Here is a 25,748-nt window from a genome sequence, read left to right as displayed (position 1 = left end):
ATATATATATATATATATATATAAATTAATTTGTCACTGGTAAGAAATTACATAAAAGATTCAGCCTGAAATGGTTGCAGTTGAATAGGCCACAAGCTTCGTAGAATCTATCAGTCTAATATTTTAAGGCCGTTTCGTCTAGAATATTCTACGTAAAATTAATATTTCCCCGTGTAACACGAATTGATAGCATATTTATGTTATATTTGTTTCAGACGAATTTCCCTTTATGGTTATTTTGGGATACCGAAACGTGAAAAATCCAATTATCCCTAAATGGCGTTGTGGAGGAACACTTATTACAGAAAAACATGTTTTAACAGCTGCTCATTGCTGTACACCAGATTTGTAAGTTTTTTTTCCTATGACGCTTTCTAGAAAGAATAAATAATTTGATTCTGATAATAGCGAATTGTTCATATTCCTCTTAAATAATACATGACGGATTATAATGAATTTTATTGATAAAGTGTCAATAGCGTGCATATACAGTTACATTTTCATTTTAAGTTCATAGTGCAAACCTATTAAATAAAATATTAGAAAAAGGCTGTCATTACATTGCATCATAGGATGTATATTTCTATAGCTTAAACTTTTTTAGATACTTGGCTAGGGTAGGTGAATATATTATTTTTGACGAAACGGATGGAGCTACTCCCGAAGATATATCAATAACAAGTGTTAAACGGCATGAGAACTTTAGCGATGTACAATTCACTAATGATATAGCAATACTAACACTATCGAAGAAACCAAATAACCGTAAGTATAAGTTGCGTACCTATACATGTTTTCCTATCAGTATTATAGAACAACTAAATTGGAGAATGAGCTTAGTATCAAATACAGATATGTTTTCGATTAACTTTAACGATTAAATAATTTGATGCATTCATTGAAGTTATTAATGCTTTCAAGAGTTGTGTGATGTTATAATATATAATTCTGCCTTGAGATACAAGTGATATTATAGTTTTGTATTTAATATAAATATTCATTTTTAAAAGTTTCATAAATTTATGTTGTCTTATAGTTAGTGATATCATCACAATAACACGGTCAAGAAAGTGTCGGAAATAAAACTTACAAATCTGATGTACAGCAATGAACAGCTGTTAAAACATGTTTTTCTGTAATAAGCTGTTTGAAGTCATTATTGAAATCCTTTTTATTTATACTCAAATGTAATTTTCTGTGTGGAAGCATAGTCTTGAGAACACCAGCTTTGTGATAAAAAATAAAGCACAGCACACAAGACCGTTTTAAACAAACAGTCCTAATCCATAAATGGTGTTCCATTAACAACTTGAATCTCCTAACTCGTCAGTTAAAAAACAAAAATTGTTGTGTGGGGGTCCTATTGAGTGGCCGGTCAAATCATCTGAACTCTCTTTAAATCACTGTTCATGGGGACACATATCAAAAATACACGTCACTCTACCTGCAGCTCTTTTAGAGTTGCGACAGAATGCACATTAAAATTTCCAAATTGTATCATCAAAAGGCGGTCATTTCGAACATATAATTATTTAATTTCAAGAAATTTCATTTCTTTGGTATTATTTCTGAGATTCAACAAATAAATTATTAAAAGCTATGATATCTTCAAAGTAATTGCATAAATAAAAAAAGCATAATGGTGTAGAGAAATTAATTTTAAATGATGTGTCATTAGACCACATTTGATTTTCAAAACGTTCATGGGGTTCATGCAGTTCTGCAAGAGGTTGCATTTCTGGCTAAGAATTTTTTTTTAGAAAATTGGAAGAAACTCTTTGTTTCTGGATTTTTGGGAAGACGTTTCGTTAGAGAAGTCTGCAGGTATAGTATCGTATTTCTTTAAATAACCACTCCGAAGAATTCTTTTTCAAACAAAATAAATTTCACGTTGATTTGTGGAATTGCAATCGACAAGCGAATTGATAATGTTGTCTTTAGCAAAAACGGCAACGAAGTTATTATTTTTGGATTAATTGACCGATTTCGGTCGATTTTTTGTTCGTACATATATTGTTTGGTCTAACTTTTCGGTGTGTTTGAACGAGCAATAAGAGTTATGAAACGAGTGAAAAGTCATTCATTAACGTACATCATATCATGTGCTAGAGATCATATCAGCCCTCGAGATATATAGTTTAAAATTGAGTTTCATCACCTTTGCGGTTTATATTGTATTTATTGTAATTAGAATATTCTTATATCTCAGTAGAAATGATGAGTATTTTTTCAATTTATCGTATTGTTTATGTTTCGTATTATTATTCAAAACGAGCGTGTATTCCAGATAATTGAAAAATCAGGTTGGAATTATGCAAATCAATTGATAAATACTTGAATATTAACAATACTATTAGTATTCTTCATTCGATTATTATAAAATATTCAGCTAATGAAATTTTAAATGGTAATATAAATATTTATTACCAAATGGTATAAGTCGTATAACTGGTAAATAATCACAAATCAAAATGCTCATTAAGAAATTTCGATAGATAAGAGTACTAAATTGAAAAGACTTATTGTAGTGAAGAGCAGTTAATAATAATATTATAAAATCCTCATAATTTAATTTAATTTAATGAAACAAATTGATATTCTAATAACTTCACACGAAAGCGACTATCAATTTCCTTTCTATTTGCCTGCTTAGGTACTCGCAGTTCTTCACATTTTTCTATAAAAGTATGTTGTCGGACTTACCGAAAGTGGAAACTTTTAAATAGAATTTAATTGAAAATGCTTAACAAGATTCCTATGTCCAATTGTTCAATTGGTTTTCCAGATTATACATTTGAATTTTATTTTGTTGGTAATGATGTAGTTACTTGCTTTAATAAACCAGGAGATTGTTTTGAAACTGTGATGGTGATCTGAGGCAACAAAATCTAGTCTAATATCCACAAAGTATGTTTCAGATTAATAATCCATAGTCTTAACAACAAAAAATAACAAGCAAAAACCTCTGATCTTGGAAACAGCATATATTGTTCAAGATAATCATCATATTACTAAAAACAGCGATTTAAATAATCTTAGTGAAATCTAGGCGTATCATAGATTATATACGTTTGAAAAAAAAAAACGTCAGTCGTAGCAACCTTCAATTTAAAAAGATATTAACAAAATCCATAATTTGGTTGAATGTTAATGTGAAACTTGTTTTTTGACTGAGCTTCTGTTTAGATATTATTTTATTACCGTTTTATAACAACTTTACCATAATCTTCAATAAATAATGTAAGTAATTTTTTCAATTTGTTCATATAATATATACAACAATTATATTGTTTATATCATATTCATAATCATAAAGATTTCAGTTCCCGACGTTGAATATACTCGTATATAAATATTCGAAAGTTAGGATTCCATTTTGAAAATAATAATTTTCGTATTTTATTACTACGCTCCCACAAGTTGTTAATTAAAAACCATGCACAATGCATATGCATATATATGGATATTTGAGCCATTTTGCACACTTAGTTTCTGTTTGATAGTAGTATAAATAGTTGTGAGGATTTTTCTGGAAATGAAAAAAGTCATTATGTCATTAAGTTTTTGTTTTTGACGGGCATTATGCTTACGCAAATAAAAGAGTTAGATACTGTGTAAGGAGAGAATGTACTATCATTTACAACTGGAAAATTTTGGCCATTTGAATTCAAACATGGTAGTATCAGCTTGGCTTGCGACTTGTCGACGAGAAGTAGGGGCGACCATAAACTGCAACAACTAGAGATATCATCGAAAAATTTCGCTAAAAGCACTTTTTTCAGGTCTTACTGATGTAAGCAAAAAGTCGGTTTTTTTTGTATCGATTCATACTGTATATGAAATCTGGATCCATCACTGCTCTCCTGAAACGAAAATACAGTCATGACAGTGGATTCCTAAGGTTGAGTCTCCTTCAAAAAAGGCCGAAGGCCGAAAAAGTGGTGACTTTTTTTGGGATAAGCCATGGGATTGTACTTTTCGACTATCTTAAAAAATGTGAAACAATAAGAGGAGAGGATTTGAACAACAAAAAATTACTTTTCCATTAGGACACTGCCATTCTCACACTTCGATGAGCGTTATGGCTAAAATTCCAATTGGTTGACCAAACTCCATATACACTAGATCTGGCCTCAAGTTCCTTTTTCGGAGAACGTTCTCGCATACGCCAACGTCTATTTAGAGGAGAAAGAAGGCAACTATTATTTGGATTGGATTTGTTTGTTAGACCTTGTTTCTTTGTAGAACCTGGAATATGGGTATAAAACAACTCCATCCTGGCTTCTCTAGGAATGTATTATTCTAATAAATAAAAATGAATCATACTGAATTCGTGTAACAACAAATAAAGATGCAAAATAGTTATTGAAAATTATTTTAAGAAAGAATGTAACTTAACTAAACTGTATTTTTTTGTAAAAACACTAGTTCTGAAGATATAAGAAGATATTTCTAACAAGTTGGTACTACACCAAATTACTTTCTTCTAGCTGAACAATGCCTAAATGATATATCTCCATACAGATTAGTTATAATCATTCGAAAAGGAGCAATAGACTGGCCACAACGTTTATAATATAGAGCCTAAAGATTTGAAAAATATGACAAGTAGAACAGCTGTGTGTGGAGAGCTTCAGGCAGAAGTTCTCCGAAAAGTTAAAGAGAGCGAAATTTATCATTGTTCAGAGAATAATGAACATTTCGAGAAAAAAATAATAAGTTACTTTCTATTGTTTTTTATTTTATAGCCAAATACTTGATACATAAAATATCTAGACGGTTTCATTCGATTTCTTCAACATTTTAAACAAAGATAGATATTTCCATTTTTGAAAAGGTAATATAATGATATGAAAGATTATAAAGCAATAACTTTAGATTTTAGGGATTTTATTCATACCCGCTAGGACGTCGTCATTTGCGGATAAATCGTTTTGATTTGTTTTAGGTCTTTGCTAAGCATTAGTACTGTAAGTTCATTGATTTTTACGATAACTCTGGTATTTTACAATATTGTCGATATTGGAGCTTCAAAAGGTTCAACTCTTTTGTTTAAAACTATTATTTGTATGACTTAACTGCTTTCAAGATGTTTAAATTTAACGAATAACAATACATGGTCTTCGCCTAAGGTGTGCTTTCAGTAATTTTTCACCTTATTGACAAAAATTGACAAAAACATTAAGAGATATTAAATAATCGGTTTTTGATTATTATAAGGAATATTCTATACCTGAAAATTGATTTGATATTGGAATAGTATCTTTATATAACATAAATATTACATGAGAATTTACTTCATTTATTTGAAACAGATAAACTGATAACAGAAATACACAATCTGGTGTAATAAATTAGATTTTAAAATAAATCTGAAAAGCATGCTTTTAAAATTAATTATAGTGAAACATTATTCTTATGATAAGAATAAAATGTCGACGATAAAATAAATATTATGTTACTGTTCTATTCATATACCTCATAAGGACTATAGGCGGCTAAGTGCTATTTTGTTAGTTTTCCATCAGAAAATAGCCAAGAACTTAGATAACATAATCAACTGTTTAGCCTTACACCTTCTGAACACTCTATGCCCAACTCATAATAAGGTATTGTCACGAAATGATCAAATTAGTGTATTGTCATCGCTCCTTCACTAGTGTGCAAAATTTTTAATTCATTTCTAAAATATTTATTGATCATTTTTTAAGATGAAGAGTAGCTGGAGGGGTTTACGGTGTAGAGTTACTCAAAAGTCTAAATATATACACCTTCGTCTAAATTTTGTCAATAGACAATATAAAAAAGGATTTATTTTCATTATTCAATTAAGAACATATTATTCCATTCTAATCGCACAAAACGGCTCACTTGTGTCCACTTCGTTATGATTTCCATAACGGATGTTATTTTGTCTTGATTTCAACAATTCTCATAATTATTAGTCACGCCTTGTATTCTTGAAATTCGATATTGCTAACAAAATGTGGTGAAGGTTAAGTTTCAGCTTCTAAAGGAACCAGTTCATTGTCACGATTACATATTGTGACATGGAATTGCGCGAGTTTTTCCAATTAGTAATTTAATTTCATTGAATTAAGTCAATCATTAAATGAAACAGGACTAAAAATATAAACTACCAATTCTGTCGATATTTTACAAATATTTTATTTAGAAGTTTCCATTGCCAATTTGTTCTTGTGAGGAAAAAGGCAATTTCAATTACATGAATAAAGTGAACTAATATATTATCTGCATATATGTAAATAAACGAGTATGAACAGTATAGTAACATTGCAATGTTTATGTCTGCTAGAATTGTCTGAAAGTTCTAAATCCTTTTGTTCCATTCACCTGAAAGTATAGCAGAAGATAAGATAACTTTCCATTTGATTGAAGAGATTCAGTGCTCTCTAAAATCAATTAAGCAAAGCAGCAATGACTTGTTGAACTCATATTTTACAAAAATATGTCAATAGAGATTGATTTGTGTGTGGAAGAAATTGTAATGAGAACGAATAACAAGTTTATTACTAACTTGGAAATCTCATTTGGCATTAAATTAATTTCATTTCAAGGATTTTCTGCAGTTCTTAGAGGTACGATTTTCTTTTAGGTTGTTTGTTAGCTTGTTTGAGTAAATGTCCTCATTAATTGTTGGTGTCAAATGTTCATTTATGACGTTAGGCCGTACAGATCGTTCTGTATCGTGAACATTGTTCTTCTTGTATTTAAAAGCCTACAGATGTGCATCATTTCTTACACCTTCACCATAAACTGAAGAAGATGAGTGGTGGTGAATTTCAGCACGACGATTTTTAGTGTAACAGAATGGCAGTGAAGTAATAGACACACAAAGATGGCAGACCTTCAGTAGATGTCATTTCACAGGACGAGTGTACACGATTGGCAATCGGCTCTTCCTCGTAGATTTTTATCTATGGTTGAGTGTTGCTTGCAGTTTATACGTATGACATGGCTGTTTTTATCTCTTAATTTTTTTTTGTTGTTAGGTTCGTCCAGATCTTAGTTCTATCATTTTATCTCTAAATGAATATAGAGGATTGGCATGGCGAAGGTGTTTATTGCTTTAAATGTGTTGGGGGAAGTAAATTGCTCTATTTAGTATTAGTTCGATGTCTCGAAAAATGAACATTTTTCTCTTTTCAGCTTTAGTATGGCCAATTTGTTTGCCGATCGAAAATTCTTTGAGAAGTAACTCTTTCGTAGGACAAAATGGTATAGTTGCTGGATGGGGATCAATATATTATGGTAAATATCTATTACATATAAGCTTTATGAAGAATATAACATCAAAGTTTATAAAAAGTAGAAAACTTTTCTTCAACCATGTGATAATTTCTGATGTAAAGGATGAGTTTTCGGACACTATAATAAATATAAAAACTTGGATCATTGATATCAAATCAATGAACACTGAAATATATGTCAAAAATAAAGGGCAAAATTGGAATTTTTATCCAACATTTATTGCTTTAATTCTCAATTTAAGATATTTGGTATTTGTATTTTGCAGATGGACCTAGAAGTTCAATATTGCTGGTTGCTGATTTGCCAGTTCTGAGTGAATCCAATTGTCAAAAAGTTTTTGGTGCAGCTACTGTAATTGACAATAGAATTATATGTGCGGGTTACGTTACTGGCTCTAAAGATACTTGTAAAGGAGACTCTGGAGGTCCCTTAATGTATGCTGAAAAAAATGGAAAATTTCTTACTTATTATCAAATAGGGATAATTTCTTATGGGTATAAATGTGCTGAAAAAGGATATCCAGGTGTGTTCACAAAAGTGACGAAATTCTTGGATTGGATTGAAAAGAATGTTGTATGATTATTAAGTTCGACATTAAAAAATGAAACTAAGAGGATTAGAGTTTTTTTTAAACTCAATTTCAATTTGTACATAAACCGGGACTTGATAATAAAACGAAGCCCAAACTAATTTAAGAGCATTTGAAATGAATCAATTTTCTTTGCAAATTTCAACTGAAGACATTGATATTTATACTATCAGTACGTCTGGGAATCCATTCTGCAAGGTGATGGCGATTTTTATTTGCACAGGGTGCTATCTGGGAAACTATTACTCTAGAGGCTTGCACTGAAGTGACCAGAAGAATATAGAAGACTTAACAACTACCTAAAACTTTTCAATAATTGGTTAACTGAAACCTTAATTTCAGTCAATTATTTTTTTGACGTATTTATGAAATAAAGTAGTAGAGGGGAATTATCTATCGTATTTTTAGTGTTGCTAAACTACTAACTAAAAAATTAAATGCATAAACTTTTCTCCTATAACAATGTGGTGAGATAATTAAATAGGCTTGATGAGTATCACATCTCGACCTCTCATTTGTAGCCTGAAATATCAAAGGAAGAATAGAAAGACGCTATTACACCGGTGTTTATTGTTATCTATTCCTATTGTTCTGAACTCCAATGATTTCAATGAACAATAAGTTTAAAAGTTGAAGATAGCGACTACGGTCATAGCGATCATCTTGGAAAAATTTTCCATGGTCTTTTGGATAATAGGGTGGAAAACTTTTTTCCGGAAGTCTCTACAATTAATAGTTTCAAAGAAACACCTCTTTGTGTTATTATCTAGCCACCATTTACAAACCCACTATAAAAGTAGTCATTTTTTAGAAAAACAACTTTCGGTTGTTTTGTTTCCGATGTAAATAACAATTTGTGATGATATATGTTGATATAATAGTGTATCAAATCAGAATTTTACCTTTAAAATACCGAAAATGTGACAAATTATCAAATTATAAGTATACTATGCAACAGTCGTTTTGACAGCTACCATATATGATTGTACATACAGCATGATTTTTAGAATTTTCCAAAAATGCTTGCTACAATGTAAATCCAATTGCACTAGATTTTTGTGAAATCGTTAAAATATTAGTGGTGATTCGGTTGATCTTTCCCTCTTCTTTTTAGATGGCTTTGATGCTGAAGATTGATCGATCAGTTCTATGAATTTGTTATTGCTTTTTATACTAAAAACCTTTTTTTTTCATAGCCGTAAGCCGTAAACGTTTTGCCAATGATGCATTACAGACACAAATAATCTTTATAAGCGATCAAAGCGTCTGCATCATACTTTGATTTCCAGTTACATTTATTGGTATTCTGCTGCTTGTTTAAATAAAACTGTAACTATTCACATACTTAAAATTTAGGTTATATATTGCGTCTGTATATGTACGATTAAATATATTAATTTTGTGAATAACTTGATGAGTCAATAATATAAAAGCAAATATTGGATATAATTCTCTCATTTTTCCCTGCCATTTTTTCCTTTCTTCCGACCTGAACAGGTAGTACAATTGCAGGAAAAAGTCGTTTTTGAATCTCGAGAGGAAGCAAAAACTGCAAATATGTACATTGTGTATGATGTTGAGTTAATACAGGTCAGTGTCTGGGTTTGAAATAAATCAATTTGAATAAGAAGTATACAAGATTGAGATGAATATTTCATTCAGACTATGAAATAAGGCGAGTAAATGCTACCATGATTATTTCATATACATTCATAATAAGTAAAAAACATCTAACCTCAACAAGTCCTAGCTTAATGAGCCGTTTGTTTTAAGTAATAATCTGAAATTCATAGTTTTTATATTTTAAAACGATAAAATAATAAGATAAATTTGTGTCCAGTTTATTTTGTTTGGTACACGTACATTTAAAAATAGTGAATTGCTAATTGCACCCTATATAAATCCTTTCCACCAACTTTTGACAGATCTAATGCAAAAGGTGAAAAACCGTTATGAAATATCTAAAATAAACTAAAGGCAATATCAAATATATGTAAATATGGCTACTATGTTTTCGGTTTTGTTTAGTGTCATTTTCACCAATCGTATTTATTTCTTAGGTATTCAAAGTTTAGCTAGAGCAAAGTTGTTAGACATATTTTAGTTCTTTAATGTTGATCTACCTTCCCGCTCCTTCTTCCAGCGTCTATGTGTTTGTTAATTGCTGTGATATGCTACTGATAGTGATCAGTAGCATATTTACGTACCTTGCGTTGGATGTGACTCATAATTCACTCATTTATTTAAATAACTGCGAGTAGGTTTCTTGGATCAAAGTTGCTCATGCAATAGGTTTAACCGTAGCTAATGTAATTTGCTACTACTAGATTTATACATCCTACAATCACGTGGACGTGTGATTAAATGAAATACATTATAATTTCTCAAATGTTACTCAAACTTTAATCTAGCATGAAACATATTCAACAGCAGCTTTGGGAAATCTTAAATGATGATGTTCTTATTTGATCTATTTCACTTCACTGATTGCATTAGCATGTAATTAGAAAATAAAAAATTATTATGTAAAAGTTGTTTATAAAGTATTTTATTCGCGCAAGGTATTTACATATCTTGCAATAACACGTGCTCAGTTATAATGTGAATGGGATGGGAAACGATGGATGAAAAACTGACATTTATGATTTAGTCAAATCTGTTCTATATTAGAGAATCATTCTAGATGTTTATTTCAGTTGACTTCCGATTTTTGTAATATTACATAGAGTTTTAGATAATGTAGTAATAAACTACAAACGTTAATTCTTTGTTCTTGATTATAAATATTAAGTCTGATGAATATAATCTTTTCTAAGTATGTGAAGTCAAATTAACTAAACGGTTATAACACGACCAGTCCGCTCCGTAATTTCCTTCCGAGGAAGGATTCGGTTGGAGAAATTCCAGACGTAGTAGGGGTGGCTCTATAATTGAACACAAATTCCCTGACGTTCTCAGCCAGAAAATAGTTTTTCTTAAGACATCGCCTTCAACTTTAGCTTGATCGTTTAGATGCTAGAGTGAAAAAAGAGATTTAGTCAATGTTTGGAGTCCACCCTATTTTTGGTCATAAAAAATCGAAAAATTAAAATTCTCAATAGTTTTTTTTCATTTTGTTTATATTTCGGCGCATTTAAGATAAAAAATGAAATCTAAGTTTGAAAACCAAAATTTCTACACTTTTTTGGTTGGAATAAAATTAAAATCATATTATTAATCGTATTATTACTTTCATTAACAAGAAAAAAAGTTTTATACGTTAATTAAATCATTGTGAAGGTCACGTAACATTACGAAGCATGAAGAAAGGACATTCTTCCAAAACAATTTATAAATACAGATTTTGGAAACAAATCAGGGAATTTATAGTTTTTGGTTTCTGGACAAAAAACTATGGTTTTCAAACTTAGGTTTAATTTTTACTTTAAATAATCTGAAAAATATCAACAAAATGAAAAAAAAACAGAAAATGTTAAATTTTCGATCTTTGTTACCAAAAATAAAGTGAAAGTAATTTCCAAATAGTAATATTAACATGTTAGGAAAGTTCACAGGGAAGCGTCCATAAACCACGTGCTCATATTTATAGTCCTTTTGGGACCCCTTCCACCCTGCACATTGCTTAACGTAGTCTTTTCCATGACACCTCCCACCCTGCCCAATGCAACTTGGTATTATTTCAGAATATTTTACGTTTTCTATCACATATTTATTTAAAAAATATCAACAGCTACGTAGTTTATGGACGATCCCTGCCTAGACGTTGGTGACTGGGGGTCCACATGCGATAAGTTTTTGTGGAATTCCATAAGGCCCATTTCGCACCAAGCCAGTCCAGTCCATTCGCGTCTAGTCAAGTTTTGTTCAGTGAAGTCACATCAAAATTTGCTTTCGCACTGAATATGTCGCTTGTTGAGTCTCAGTCAGTCAGTATTGTCAAGAATTTGTGACAAGATGGATGCTCTTCTGCAAGCCATAATTTTATTGCTTCTTTCGCTTGCACTAATGCAAGTTAATATTTCCAATTCAAAAGCGTCCGACTTGACTGGACGCGAATGGACTAGACTGGCTTGGTGCGAAATGGGCCTAAGATATACAGTAGGATTGGGAGGCTTAGTAAGAAGAACGCAGCAACAAAGCAGCTCATAGACACGCATGACATAGATAAAAGTTAAAACTCTGACTATTCTTGCGGGTGCAACGCAATGGATATTGTCAACCTATTTGAAGTAATACCATTCTCAGAGAAGTACATCACAACTATAGCCATAAATGGAAAACAACATGGAGATTGACTCTGGTGTTAAGTTTTTAATTTTACCAGAAGCTGTTTTACACAAGCTTGACTTGGGTATTGACTTAAAACCTTCCAACACCTGCTTTCGTTTATTTTCAAATGACTTAGTACCTTGCAGGGGTAAAGCTCTGTTAACTGAGACATATAAAGGCCGAACTATCCAGGCGGATATCAATGGTATGCCCAAAGGACACGATTCACTTTTAGGGCGCGATTGGATACGTGAGCTTGATATGGAGTTGAAACAAATGAATGCGGGCAATCAACGAGATGTCTCAGTCTGTCATGATAGCAAGTAAAATATTAAATTGTCTGAAATCGAATACATAATTGCGGAGTTTCCTAATGTGTTTGAAACAAAAAAATAGATTGTAATCCTGGTATCAAAATTTCAATGGTTCTTCGGAAGGTAGTTCGCCTAAATTTTGTCAATAGTGTGACGTACTTTTTTCCCTGAGAGACCGTACCCATAGGGAACTAGACTCACTGGAAAAAGCAGGTGTGATTACCCCCGTTGTCACTAGTGACTGGGACTTCCTTGTAGTGTTTATTAGTAGTGCTTATTCCAATGTCTGAGAGGGGTCTCCGATTATAAGGTCGGGGTTGATGACGAATTGGTCTCCGCAAATTCTTCCATTTTAGGCATAGATGAGGTAAACAGTCTCAGAAATTACAAATCTATATATAGCTTAGTTCTATTTGAAAGTAAACCAACAGAGCAGTCTCATTCAAACTATTACCACTCATAGAGGCATGTATAGGATGGACCGATGTAGTTTCGGTATAAAAACAGCCATTCCTGAATTAATAAAGTAATTTACTAGATATTGCAAAGATTGTCCAAATGCCATGCTTATTTGATGACGTTATTTGTCATGGTGCCACAGTTGACGAGTGTAAATAGAACTTGAGACTTTGTCTGAAACGTCTGTCAAAATTTGCATCTTGACAAAAACAAAAGCATAATAAAATATTGAAGTCCCCTGGCAAGACCCAAGCTGAGGTCGACATGCCACGACCCAGAAATGTTGATTTGAGTTTATATAAGCGTATAGGAAGTGAAATTTTTTATTTGAACAAGCGAACCAACTTTTCAAGTCCTACACACAAGCTTCCATACAAAATGAAGAATTTAAAGTCTCACCCTATATTTGTGTGCTAAAGGTAATAAACTGTATGTAAATTACTATTGATTCTCAATTGTTTTCAGATTATTGTAGTTCAAGTTCAAATTTGTTATATATTCCCAATACCATGATGATTACATATCATTCATAAAATGAATGATAACAAATACCAAAAATATGTGATCAGATCCAAAAATTCGTCGGCACACGAAGAAAAATCTATCATTAGCAAACTCTCAGTAGCTACCTTATTTGCTTTATAATCTTTCCTATTTTATGTTGACATTCTCGACCTTCTGGCGATTGTTTGACCATGGCGGGGAACTAGCTTTATTTTCAATTAAATAACTTAACGAGTGTTATAAATGCAATCGTCGAGATCACATCTCAGTACATATCACAAACAACAAGAGTGAATATCGCTAGATATTTATATATTAGGTTGGGTCGTGTTGCTTAATAATTTTATAGAATTCCATACATTATGGGTCATCAATGGTGCTTATGTTTGTTTTTATTAGTTAGTGCTGTACGATCACAAAGTAAGAGATTTCAACTTTTATCCAAATTACTCCAAACTGAATATAAAATATGGGAACATTCTTTTAAATTTTTCACATATTATTCACAATTATTTGATAATTGACTATCGATATTTTACCAAAAATGGATAGTTAATAATGATAATAATATTTATCTCTAAATTATGCATATAACCTTAACAATGGAACAGATGCCAGTCCGTTTTACATTCGAAATGAAAAGTTTTTGAGAAGATTAATGTGCACATATTGTAATAAGTAATATTAGTTGATTTCAACTAAATAATTCCACAATGTTTTTTATAGTCTTGCTTATAGGGAAGTTTTTAAGCTGTTAAGTTAATTTTCACGCAATGAGTTGTATTTTTTTTAAATGGCATATTAACTATATAAGTTTATAAATTCCATCTTGTTTTAAATATGTGAAGAAAGATCTGCTTCTAAGTATGTACAAACATTTTTTAACCTAATTATTTATGATACTTACGTAATATTTTAATAAACTTCATTTGATTCATATAAGATTGGAGTGTAGGAAAATTATCACATTCTCATTTAATTTTAAATTACTATATTTTGTTTAAACAATAACATTGTAATGCTTCACAATTTCTAACTACTTCTGGATCTCTTGGTAGTATCACTTGTTTATACAAATTGGTGTAGTTGACATTTTGAAACACACTTTTTTTCTAATTAAACTATTAAATATACAAATAAAAATTCTTCTTTTTCATATAAAAGATGATTGAAAATTGTTAAAACTATGTTTTAATCAACGGTAATTTTAGATAAAATTAAAAAATGTACAAATTTAATTGGATTGTTATTATATATCAATATATACAAAGAAAACCTACGCAAAGCCGGAATACTGGAATAGGGTAACAATGTTACTAGCTCTTCATTGCAGCAATAATATTTCGTAGGTTCGACTAGTCTATTGCGGAGAAAAGTGATATGGTCTTGGGTAGTATTGGTTTTGAAGACAATACGGAGTTGGTTGTGATTCAGGAAAGTTTTAAAATCGTATGTTGTACCATACTTTGTTTTGTCTTGATAGTATAAAAATCACCGATACTCAATTAACACCTGGTGTATAGAATAGAATGAATATATGTTCAAATCATGCAACTATTTAACATGCGAACAAACGTGTAATCAACTTTTAAAATTGACTGTTGTGTTGAAATGCAAATAAAATATTCCATAATAGTTTATGGAAGAGTACGCAATAGATTTAATATGCAAAATTGTGTATGTTTTGTTAGACTATAGGTATTCACAAACCATATTAATAATTGAAGAAGCAAACAACTATAACTGGGGAACTACTGAAACTTGTTTTTATAAAATGATTCTGCAGAACGCAAAAATCCCATCTATGCCGGAACTAACTTTTATAACAAATCAAAATCAAGCCGTGAAAAGAATAGATAATTATTTCAGCATTAAAAATTGAAAAATTTGAAACTCTGTTTACAAAAGTCGAATTTTCAGTTCCTGTGATTTCGTCTGGAGCTAGAAAACGTCAAAATTATCATCATATTTGTAATTTTAACAGAGACAGAATTGTGATATGTCGAGATCTTGGTTTATCATATCGCGAAATTGCTTTCGTCTTAAGTGTGGAAGGTAGAGAAACACAAAAAATAGGAAGGAGGAAGTAGATGTTACTGTCCCTACACTGAATAGTCGCATGTACACAGTGTTTGGAGGGCTGCTGCTTGTAGTAGATCAGACAATATGACATAAATAATTTTTCTTCAATAATGTTCACAACTATAGACGTATATATGTATAAACCCAACTTCCATACTTTCTTTTTCTTTAAAATTACTCATCTTAATTTTTTGTTTATTTTAGAAAATGAAGTTTAGAATAATCGCTGTACATTTGATTTTTCCTAACCAAAAATTCACGAGATAAGATAAAAAATATGGTGAATTATTTTATTGAAAACAAAGTAAAACAGTAACATACCTAATTTTTAATCAATTTCATCCAAAATGCCGCTCTTGGCTAACAATTTACTTATCCCGATGTCGCACCCGCTAGTGTCGGTACAGTTGTATCCGTTATAAGGGGGAATAAGGCATTGTAGCGAGAAGTGGGGATGGAATTCATTATGGTTGTTGCCAGGATTTCAATAAGGATTTTGGTGTCGGTTGAAAGGTCGAAGGGAGTTTGAGGCTTTTCCAGGGTGACTGTGACAGTTTCCTGGGGGATTTTTGGGGTTTCCATTCTCTTCGGATAACGGAGGTGGAAAGCGGGGTGAGAACCGCCACAATTTTTACAGGTAGGGGAATTTGATTTTGCATATTTATCGGGTTTGTGGTCCAATGCATCACAACAGTATTTGGCATATTCCCGCAAATTAAGTGGGTTGTGGCTTTTGAGGAGGAATATTTCTATTCCTTTTTAGTATTGTACACAGATAAGTGTAATCTACTTGTGTGTGTTTGGTCGAGGTACATTTTTGAGATTTCTGCAGTGTAGGAGATGAATTCCTGTTATTTTGACATGTTTCGATGAATTGAATGACATTTTTAAGTTTCAATTCCGCAGAAGATTCCTTTTTAGTAAGGAACTGCAAAATGTCAATGTAATTTTAATTTAAATTTTAATCCAGCTTAACCATAAAGGTCGACCAAAAACCGTAAATAAAGACGAAAAATTCTTGTTGATATTGGGCTGATACTAATCCTAGCCACATACAAGAACATGGAATTTTTAAAACATTATTTGAGCAGGTATTATCACTGCTGCTATATTTAAAAAACATGACAATAGTTTACTTTAGTTTAGTTAACTATTACGTTAGTTTATGAACACACTGTATTAATGAAAAAAATTTATTGAGATCCGAGTGGTTAAAAGGGTATATGTGATTTTTATCTAACTCATCACATTCTGGAGATTCGTGTCTTATTCTGCTGTTGGAAAATAATCATGTTGTTCTATTCGAGTCTATTACATACTCTATATATATATATATATATATATATATATATATATATATATATATATATATATATATATATATATATATTATTGAAATAACGTAACATAGTTTTTCTGTATGTGCTGATTAATACTTTTCTACGAATTGATTCTTTAGAATACGTCCACAGCACGCATGTTACATACTAATAGACAATGTACATCATTCATTAGATTCTAAAACTGAGTCATTGCCGTCCTTTCGCGTATTGTAAGATATCTGACCTCCTTAGTATACGAAAATATAGTGAAAAAAATACATAAGTAAATTTGTTTGGATTAACTACTTTAGGATTATGTAGCGGTAATTTATTAACTACTACAAATGACATTTCCTCCGTTATTAATTAGTGGTGTGGGATAAGTTATTTTGATTCTGATCTAGAGGATTTATGTCCCAATTCAGTTTTTTCAATATCTCTATCATAATTTAATACCATTGTAAAAAAGTTATTTAACTTTAATATAAGATTATTCATTGAAATTTATTGTATCGGTTTGAACCTATGTCTGAAGTACAGACAGGAAAACGGTCAAAACTTTTCTGAGTCTTTCAACCATTGTAAGCTCAAGAGAGATCTTAAATTGTTATAATTAACAGAGGAGTCCTATGTAGATTTTGTCTATTAAAGGAAGGAGCAGCAGAGCGCATACGTCACTGCGATTTTTTAACAAGCATCCGGTTCGCGGTATTAAGCATAGGAAAGTCAGTCTTTATATTTATAGACCTCATAAGAAGAGTGAATAATTATCCTTTTTCGTTTTGCAAGCAATTTTCTGAGTCGAAACAGAATGCATAAATGTTTAGCAACGTGAAGCATTTGAGTAAGCTGCAAAAAAAACAGTCCCATGAGTTATGAATTAATAATTACTTTTTGAGAAATTAATTCCAACAACAAACTGCTGACCTTGTCGCCATGCCTCATAACATCTGATAAAAGTTTTCACACTTCTGTTTAATTTACCCATAATTTATCAGCAATAACACAGATCCCCGAAATTCAACAATTTCTCTCCAGACTCAGTTAGCTGCCGATAATTTGTATTTATTCCTACTCTTAGCATGATAAACACTCATAAGGCATTGTATTTATAAAATTTTGTAATATTACAGCAAAAAATAATTGAATATTCATCTGATTGCGCCTAAAGCCTAATCTTCTATTTTATGATAAACATGTAAATGATATATTTTTTAAATAAAATAATATTTGGTGTGTGTTTCGGTTTCCATATCACTGAGCATATTAATTTAAAGTTCCTTACGAGTGAAAGTGAAAATACAGTTTCTATTGGATGTTTAAAGATGTAAATCATTGGGTGAAGTGATAACAGTGAAGTAATAAGGTCTACTTCCAAGTATTCAAAACTAGAGCTTTTTAATCAAACCATGGTAGAGTTACTTTCATCTGTTTTTTTCAGTTATGGACGCCTACAGCTACTAATCAATTATTATTATTTTGTTTTTTACTTCTATTGTGTACACTCTGTATATCGGGAAAACCAGGATATATATATATACAATTAGAATTACGTATTTCATGTTCTTTATATGTGCTTTCATTTATACAGGATATTATTAGTTGTTGTGTTGGTATTCAAAACAAATTATATAATAATTAGTTTATTATGTATACCAGTTTACACATGCTGATTACATGCTAAAAATAACTTCTCGTAAGAAATTAAGAGAATGTTATATATTATGAACAGTTATAAGCAAAACTATCGATATAATAGGAGTACCAACTCATGAAGAAACAGAATTCGCCATTTCAAACATAAAAGTAAGACCACCTAGACTCATAATATTACAAGTTCTGGCTCTAAATCCATCAGGAATCATGGAACGGTAAAATATATACGATTTTCTATATAAAAATATATATAACGATCATATTTTGCAGCAAGTTTGAGAATGATTAGTTTTAACAAGAATTCAAACATAAAGTTAGACTGAAATAAAATGGACTGATATATAAGGAATTTGTACGTCATTGCGACACCTACTGCTAGACCTAGGCTTAACATTTATGCAACAGCACTTCCATATTTTTTTCAATGTCAAAAAGTTATGACATTAAAAAAATTTTAATTCATTCACAGATTTCAAATAGCTGTCATTGAAAATTTTACAACAGAAGCAGTGAAGTGAAGTTTTTGTTTCAGAATACAACAATTTTTTCTTCGTTTGGTAAAATTCTAAAGAAGTAACTATTGGGACTTACTTACTTCGAACTACCCTTCAGATAAATATCGTTTGTTCTGATAATGAGCACGGCCACGTTCGACTAATTCTTATTATTAGGTCATAGTGCTGCATCTTTCAAGTGTTATTTTCTCATTATCAGCAGAAGTTGACGAAGTTGATAGATTGCTTTCTAGATCAGTCTCTTGTCTACTAATTATACTCGTTTTACGTACAGGTTCAGAATATTGGGATTCAGCTGTAATATTGTTCATTAATATTATGCACTGTAGAATCGGAATTTGAAAAAAATGCGCTTTCTATAACCTTTATACTATAAAGAAATTAATGAGTAAGTAAACAAATTAAGAAATTATTCATGAAAAAGAGAAATATTTCGATGCCTCAAACTCAAACATGTATTTTCTCGACTTTACTTATTTTTATGAATAGTAATATTAGCACTATTCAATTATTATTCTTTTTGAGTTTACTATAAATAATAATGATGTTTGTATAATCAAATATAAAATGATTGTTGAGATGCAAGTTTTTGACTTCAATCTTATAACAAATCTAAAATAAAAAATAAATTATAAATGAACTCACTCTAATTAAAAGCACAAAACGCAAGTTAATTATCGATCGAGCGTTTGACAATAAATGACATCGCAACCAATGCAGCGCTTAATATATAAAGTTTCGTACTCCGAAAGCTCAGACAGGAAAAAACGTTTGTCGGCTCGCTGAAAGCCAAATTTCAAGCTTAAACAAAAATAAAATCAGATTTGTTTGAGTTTACATATATGTTATTAGTCAATTCCCTTGTCTCAATGAATAAAAAGAAAATAATTTATATAATAATAATAATTTAATAAAACAATGTATTCGCAACCAACTCCTTACTGTTTTTTCAACATTATAAATTTTGATTCGATAATTTTCTTTATTGAAATATCTTTTCGGCTTTTCAGCGTACTCGTACACTATACACGACTTTGCTCTTATGCATGGCGCGAATCTGTTCGTTACATACCAATGCGAAAAGTTCCTTTCCATGTTAATTCCTAAATTTAAGCGTCAATATTGAAGTTGAATAAGCATGTAAAAACATTTGCAATTTTAGTATAATTTTTGCTAAATGACTTTAATAGTAGATTATACGAAACTAATTAATCCATCGAGAGAGAGATTCAGAATTTACGGAATATAGGATAAATTATAGATTGTAAAAACTCTATTTTTTTAAATATAATTTTCAATCAATATTAGTTTATTATTAAATCTATATTGCAATATTTATTGAAATTTATAAAATTCAATTTTTAATTTTTCATAAAAATATACGTCCCATAATAACCAATAAACAATAAATCAATATCCATTAATAACATTAACAATAAATTGTTATCATGAACATAAATAAGTAATAACTTTGTTATATTCACAGGTAAAATAAACTCCAAATTTTTTATAAACAATAGAAACAGCGAATTTATTTAATGATTTTGACGTAAACAACCAATTCCAGCCACCAACAGTAACAGTAACAATTTCTACTGTAAAACAAAATAAAATCATGTTTTGGGCACACTATGGATTAATTATTATATAATCCACAATAAAACAGAATAGTATACAAAACCGACTTGGTCCTCAAGATACTAAAACTTCAATTCATGTCAAAAGATACCTTTCCTTACCACATGCGCAAAGAATTTCTCACCAACTAATAAATTTTTTAAAAAAATATGATACTAGGAAAATTCATGAAGGACATTAAACATTATCAAAATCTAAAACACCTAAAAATAGGCGAAATAATATTATATAAGAGATTCTTTGTAATAATTGTAACGCTGTTTACTAAGGAAATACTTCTCAATATTTAAGAAATAGATGAAACTGCATTAACAAACCATAAAATACAGAAAATTTAATAATAAAGATTCAAAAATACTTGAAACAAAATCAAATACAATAAAAAGGAAATTATTAGAAATGTTTCACATACCTAGAAGCGAGAAAGCTAATGCTATTCTATAAATTTCAATATATTTGAGCATAAATCAAATTCATACTTGCTTATGTGTCACAGTTGTCACACAACTGGGGATGAAAAATGTTTAGTATAGTTTAAGCAGATTTCAGTTTGTATTCTTTTGATTGATATAATAGTTATAACATAATAATGAAAAATTTATAAGTGGTCAAATTATATTTTAGTAAAAATAAAAATTGGTTCGAAAGGGTAATTTCTATTAATAAGACATTACAATAAAAATAAAACATATTTTAAAGGTCTAAAAAGTAAGAAATTGGCCATTGGAGTTGAGGCAATAAAATACCAAAGTATTCTCTTTTCATTATTTATTCCAATCTATCGAATACCTAAGTTATGTATTCATGATTTATATATTTCATCCATGTGAAAAAAATGAATTCACATAGTTCCAAAAAACTTATTTCAAAATAAGCTCGATTATAAATATAGAGGTACTTATATCGGTTTTTATTGGCATGACCTTATACAAACGGTAATTCAAGGTATAACACTATCAATTGACAAACAGACACTTATACTGTTTGACGCACGTATCAATAAACAAGTTACCGTCTTCATAGACCCAAAATAAAATTAGTTCAGTAGAAATACAACATTTCCAATGACTCTGATGGATGACTCTATTGGTAATAACATGTCAGTCGTTTCATCTGGACATAATAAATAATTCTACTCCAGAACCTTCATCTTTGTGAGGCTATAACTTATTTTCATTGTTTCGTTTCATATAAATAGTGAAATAGTTAATATAATTTTGGGGAATATTATTAATTTATACTACATTTCAGTATTAAATGTTTTTGAAATAAAATTTAAAATCAAATATTTAACATTTATTTTCAGTTTCGGAAGGAGAACCGTGTTACTCAGCTAGAAATGAGTACGGAATATGTCAAAATATCAGAAAATGCGCTTCTATGGTACGATTACTAAAGACAAGAAGTCAAGATCCTGATATAGTTAATTATTTAACAGGTTCAACTTGTGGATATGACGGATCTGATCCTAGAGTATGCTGTCCAGAATCCAATGATATTGACAATAATCAACAGAGTACTACCTTAGATAATTCAAAAAATACCAATGAAGTCAGGTACCGAATAAATTCTAAGGAATGTGGTTACAGTAATGTAACTAACTTTAGAATAGTTGGTGGAATTCCTGCGAAATTACGTAAGTTGTATAAAATTTAGATTGTATTAGTGTAAATTCGATAATACATCACATCCAAAGTATAAAATTTGTTTCCTTTTTGTTTTCCTGTGTCTGATTTTCTATGATTTATCAACTTTTCTGGTATGATCCATAATTAGATGAGCCGAAATGTATGATCGTTGATTTACTATAGATGATGTTAGCGTATAACAATGTCTCATTTTGCTTTAATAACTTACTTGCTAACCAAGACATATTTATTTCTAAAGTACTATTTTACATACATTACTTCTATCCCTGTTTAATTTTTTTATTCATGATTTCACCTTTCTATTTTTCTTTCTTCGGGTTTATGTATCTTTTCTACTTATGCATTTTTTTGTTGGTGAACCTTTAGGACTCTTTGAATTCTCCTTAACTTTTTGTTATATCTTTTGAGGTTAAAGAGATAGGATTATTTATAACGATACACAATTTGCAATAAACTGATAAGCTTTTGTCTGATATATTTTTGTCTTTAAGAATATGTGTTTTCTCGAGAGAGAAAGTTTTCTGTCAGTTCTGTCGAAAAATATTTATAAAAGGTAATACATTTAATGAAAATATTGTTGCAGACGAAATATCATTTATTGTAAACTTGGGCTACAAAGATCCTAAAAACCCGAAGGTTCCGAAATGGTTGTGTGGGGGTTCACTTATAACAGACAGGCATGTTCTTACAGCTGCCCATTGTGTAGTGAACAGACCCTTGTAAGTATAGTTAAGATTTGACTTATATTATTATAATCTTCTGATTTCATAACAGTTTTATTAGATTTATCTGCCTTAAAAATTTTGATTTTATTTCATTTGTATTTTTAGAAATAAGTTGTTATTTTAATAATAGGTTATCAATTTTCTTTATATTTTTCTCATTGCATATTAAAAAGTGATTCAGTTCTTTCTCGACATTTTTCTTAAAATTTTTGTAAAATATTTATAGAAATTGCTTCACTTATTTTAATTGTTTTGTTTTTTGGGTCATTTTTTCATTTTTCTATGAGAGTAGTTGATTCGATAATAGATAGTTGTGTGATTTGGAAAATAATTTCTTTAATTTCTTATTTCTTAGACCTTTTTATATATTAATGCTTCTAAAATATTCTTGATTTTAGGTCTCTTCTGTTTTGAAATTAGTTTTTTTTAATAATTTTTGAAAGATTGATAAAAAATTGACGTTTCGACTTAACTTCAGTCTTTATCAAAATATGATATTGACCAATTGTCTAAAACTAATATTAAATTACATTTCCACCAAAAAACGTCTCACAAAGCGGCCCTTCTTTCGATATCGACTGATTCGCAACTGCAAGGGGATATTTATAATCCATCGACAGACTTCGATTCAAACATCATCTCAATTATTACATAGGACAGATATGTCAGTATAGATTAAAAAATAATGAATATATTCAATTTTAAGAATCCAAAAATCATTGAAACTGAGTGATACACAAAAGAGAATTTTTGTAAATGTTTCAAATACATACAATCAGAAATCCATCAATGACTGAACAATTCGAGCAAAATTTATTATTCTATTTTATAAATTTCTCGGTCAATGTGAATACTTTTTATTAATAGTTGCTTCTTTTTCGTATATTAAAATTTGAAATTTCATAATTAAGATTAGAAAAGGTTTGAATAGTTAAAATAGAATATTTATTGACATCACAAGATATAGCAATTGACTACTAGAATTTCTATCTACAAAAACTGAAACATCTTGAAATCTACGTGAAGACACGTGTTCTTACATTAACAATTTATCAATGATGATGAGGCTATACTCACAACTAGAGTATAGCCTAGCGTTATAATAATAATAATAGCGAAACTTGATTTAGACTGTAGAGTTTCATTTAAAATACATCAACTAAATTCATTTCATAGGTATGTTGTTCGTTTTGGAGAATTGGATTTGTTTAATACGTCAGATGGAGCTAATCCTGAGGATATAAATGTGTTAAAAGCAGAAGCTCATGAAGGATACAACCGCGCTAAACTCATTAACGACATAGCCATAGTAACTGTAGAAAGGCCCGTTACACATCGTGAGTAAAAGTTATTTTTTCCAAGCATCTTTACATTACATATTACCTTATAAAAAATGAAACTTTCCTCATCTTAATATTTTTTTGTAAAAATACTGCAATAAGTTTCAATGAGATATTTATTTGTTGTCTGTAATTCCGTTAAATTCTCAAACAAAAATTTTATCTATTTGCAACATTCTCCTGCCGAATTATTTTTCCATTAGTTAAGGAGTGATCCGATTTCAAGACCTTCCATCCGCCAACCAAATGCAAAAGTAACAACGTCAAGAAGCACAGCTATTTCTTTCATGTAATTAAATATTCTCTATTCTACCTGACCACTAGTTCGTAGTAAGGATAGCGCCAGAAAGAGTTCGCTGGGGAATATTTAATTACATGAACCAAATAGCTATGCTCTTTGACCTTATCACATATGATGAATAGAGAGCTCTTAAAATGTCTGATCCATAAATCCATAAAAAGAACCTTAAATACAATATTAAATCATTTCTTGATTATCAACTTTTGAGGATGTCAACAGTAAAACAGTCAGTAGAAATACAAATCAAGCTCATTTGTTTTAGCTTGGGTGTGGCCAGTTTGTTTACCAATAGACGAATCTTTACGATCAAAATCATTTGCAAAATGGACAGCTACAGTAGCCGGTTGGGGAGCTATATATTACAGTAAGTCTCCACTTGAAACTTCCAAATGATGGGAAAAATATAAAACTAGGAAAAAAGAATGGTTAAAGGAAAAGTGGTCTGATATGGTAAACTGTGATGTCTTTTGTTCTAAAATTCCTTTTTCCAATTATAAATGTAATCAGTTTGTGTTCAAATATTTTTTCCCTACGTTTTCTGATCGATCGATACAAAATCGACTTCAAACTGTACTAAAAAAATTACGTATATCTTGCTTAAAGAGTTCCCTTAACATCTGTATCTCATCAGTGTTTTTTTTAGATGGTCCTTCAAGTAGTAGTCTTCAAATAGCTCAAACTCCAGTAGTAGAGTTCGAAAAATGTAAAACTGCTTTCGCTAAACACAACATATCCATCGACGAGAACGTTATTTGTGCAGGTCGAGCTGATGGCCGCCAGGATGCTTGTCAAGGAGATTCAGGAGGTCCATTGTTTTGGGGAACCATCAAAAATGATGCAATTCAGTTTTACCAAATTGGAATAGTCTCATATGGGTTTAGATGCGCTGAGGTAGGTTATCCTGGAGTTTATACAAGAGTTACCAAGTATATTGACTGGATACAAGAAAAAGTGAAGTGAAATAGCTATTTATATGAAATAAGAAGGATGTGTGAATATTAGTGTTAAGTATTTCAAAATAAATACTTTTAAACTTCATGAAAATCTGTTTTATTATTCATTGGCACAATGTTTATATACATTATTATAATAATAATATTCTCTTTCTATTGA

General features: G+C 30.3%; 1 protein-coding gene across 1 annotated transcript in view; it reads left to right on the top strand.

The window, feature by feature from the left end:
- Window positions 1-25,679, top strand: part of LOC130894934 (uncharacterized) — a 31,648-nt gene extending 5,969 nt beyond the window's left edge. The window contains exons 3-13 of the mRNA XM_057801984.1: window positions 216-348; window positions 605-765; window positions 7,171-7,272; window positions 7,538-7,850; window positions 12,277-12,453; window positions 13,757-13,827; window positions 21,927-22,256; window positions 22,853-22,988; window positions 24,171-24,331; window positions 24,898-24,999; window positions 25,279-25,679. Of these exons, the coding sequence (XP_057657967.1) occupies window positions 216-348; window positions 605-765; window positions 7,171-7,272; window positions 7,538-7,850; window positions 12,277-12,453; window positions 13,757-13,827; window positions 21,927-22,256; window positions 22,853-22,988; window positions 24,171-24,331; window positions 24,898-24,999; window positions 25,279-25,595 (2,003 nt within the window). The 3' untranslated portion in view covers window positions 25,596-25,679. The remainder of the gene's footprint in view (window positions 1-215; window positions 349-604; window positions 766-7,170; window positions 7,273-7,537; window positions 7,851-12,276; window positions 12,454-13,756; window positions 13,828-21,926; window positions 22,257-22,852; window positions 22,989-24,170; window positions 24,332-24,897; window positions 25,000-25,278) is intronic.
- Window positions 25,680-25,748: the final 69 nt, after the last annotated feature.

Source organism: Diorhabda carinulata, chromosome 1, assembly GCF_026250575.1.
Source record: "Diorhabda carinulata isolate Delta chromosome 1, icDioCari1.1, whole genome shotgun sequence".
Lineage (NCBI taxonomy): Eukaryota > Metazoa > Arthropoda > Insecta > Coleoptera > Chrysomelidae > Diorhabda > Diorhabda carinulata.
Note: the sequence above shows the minus strand (reverse complement) of the source record. Positions and strands in the feature narration are given on the sequence as shown.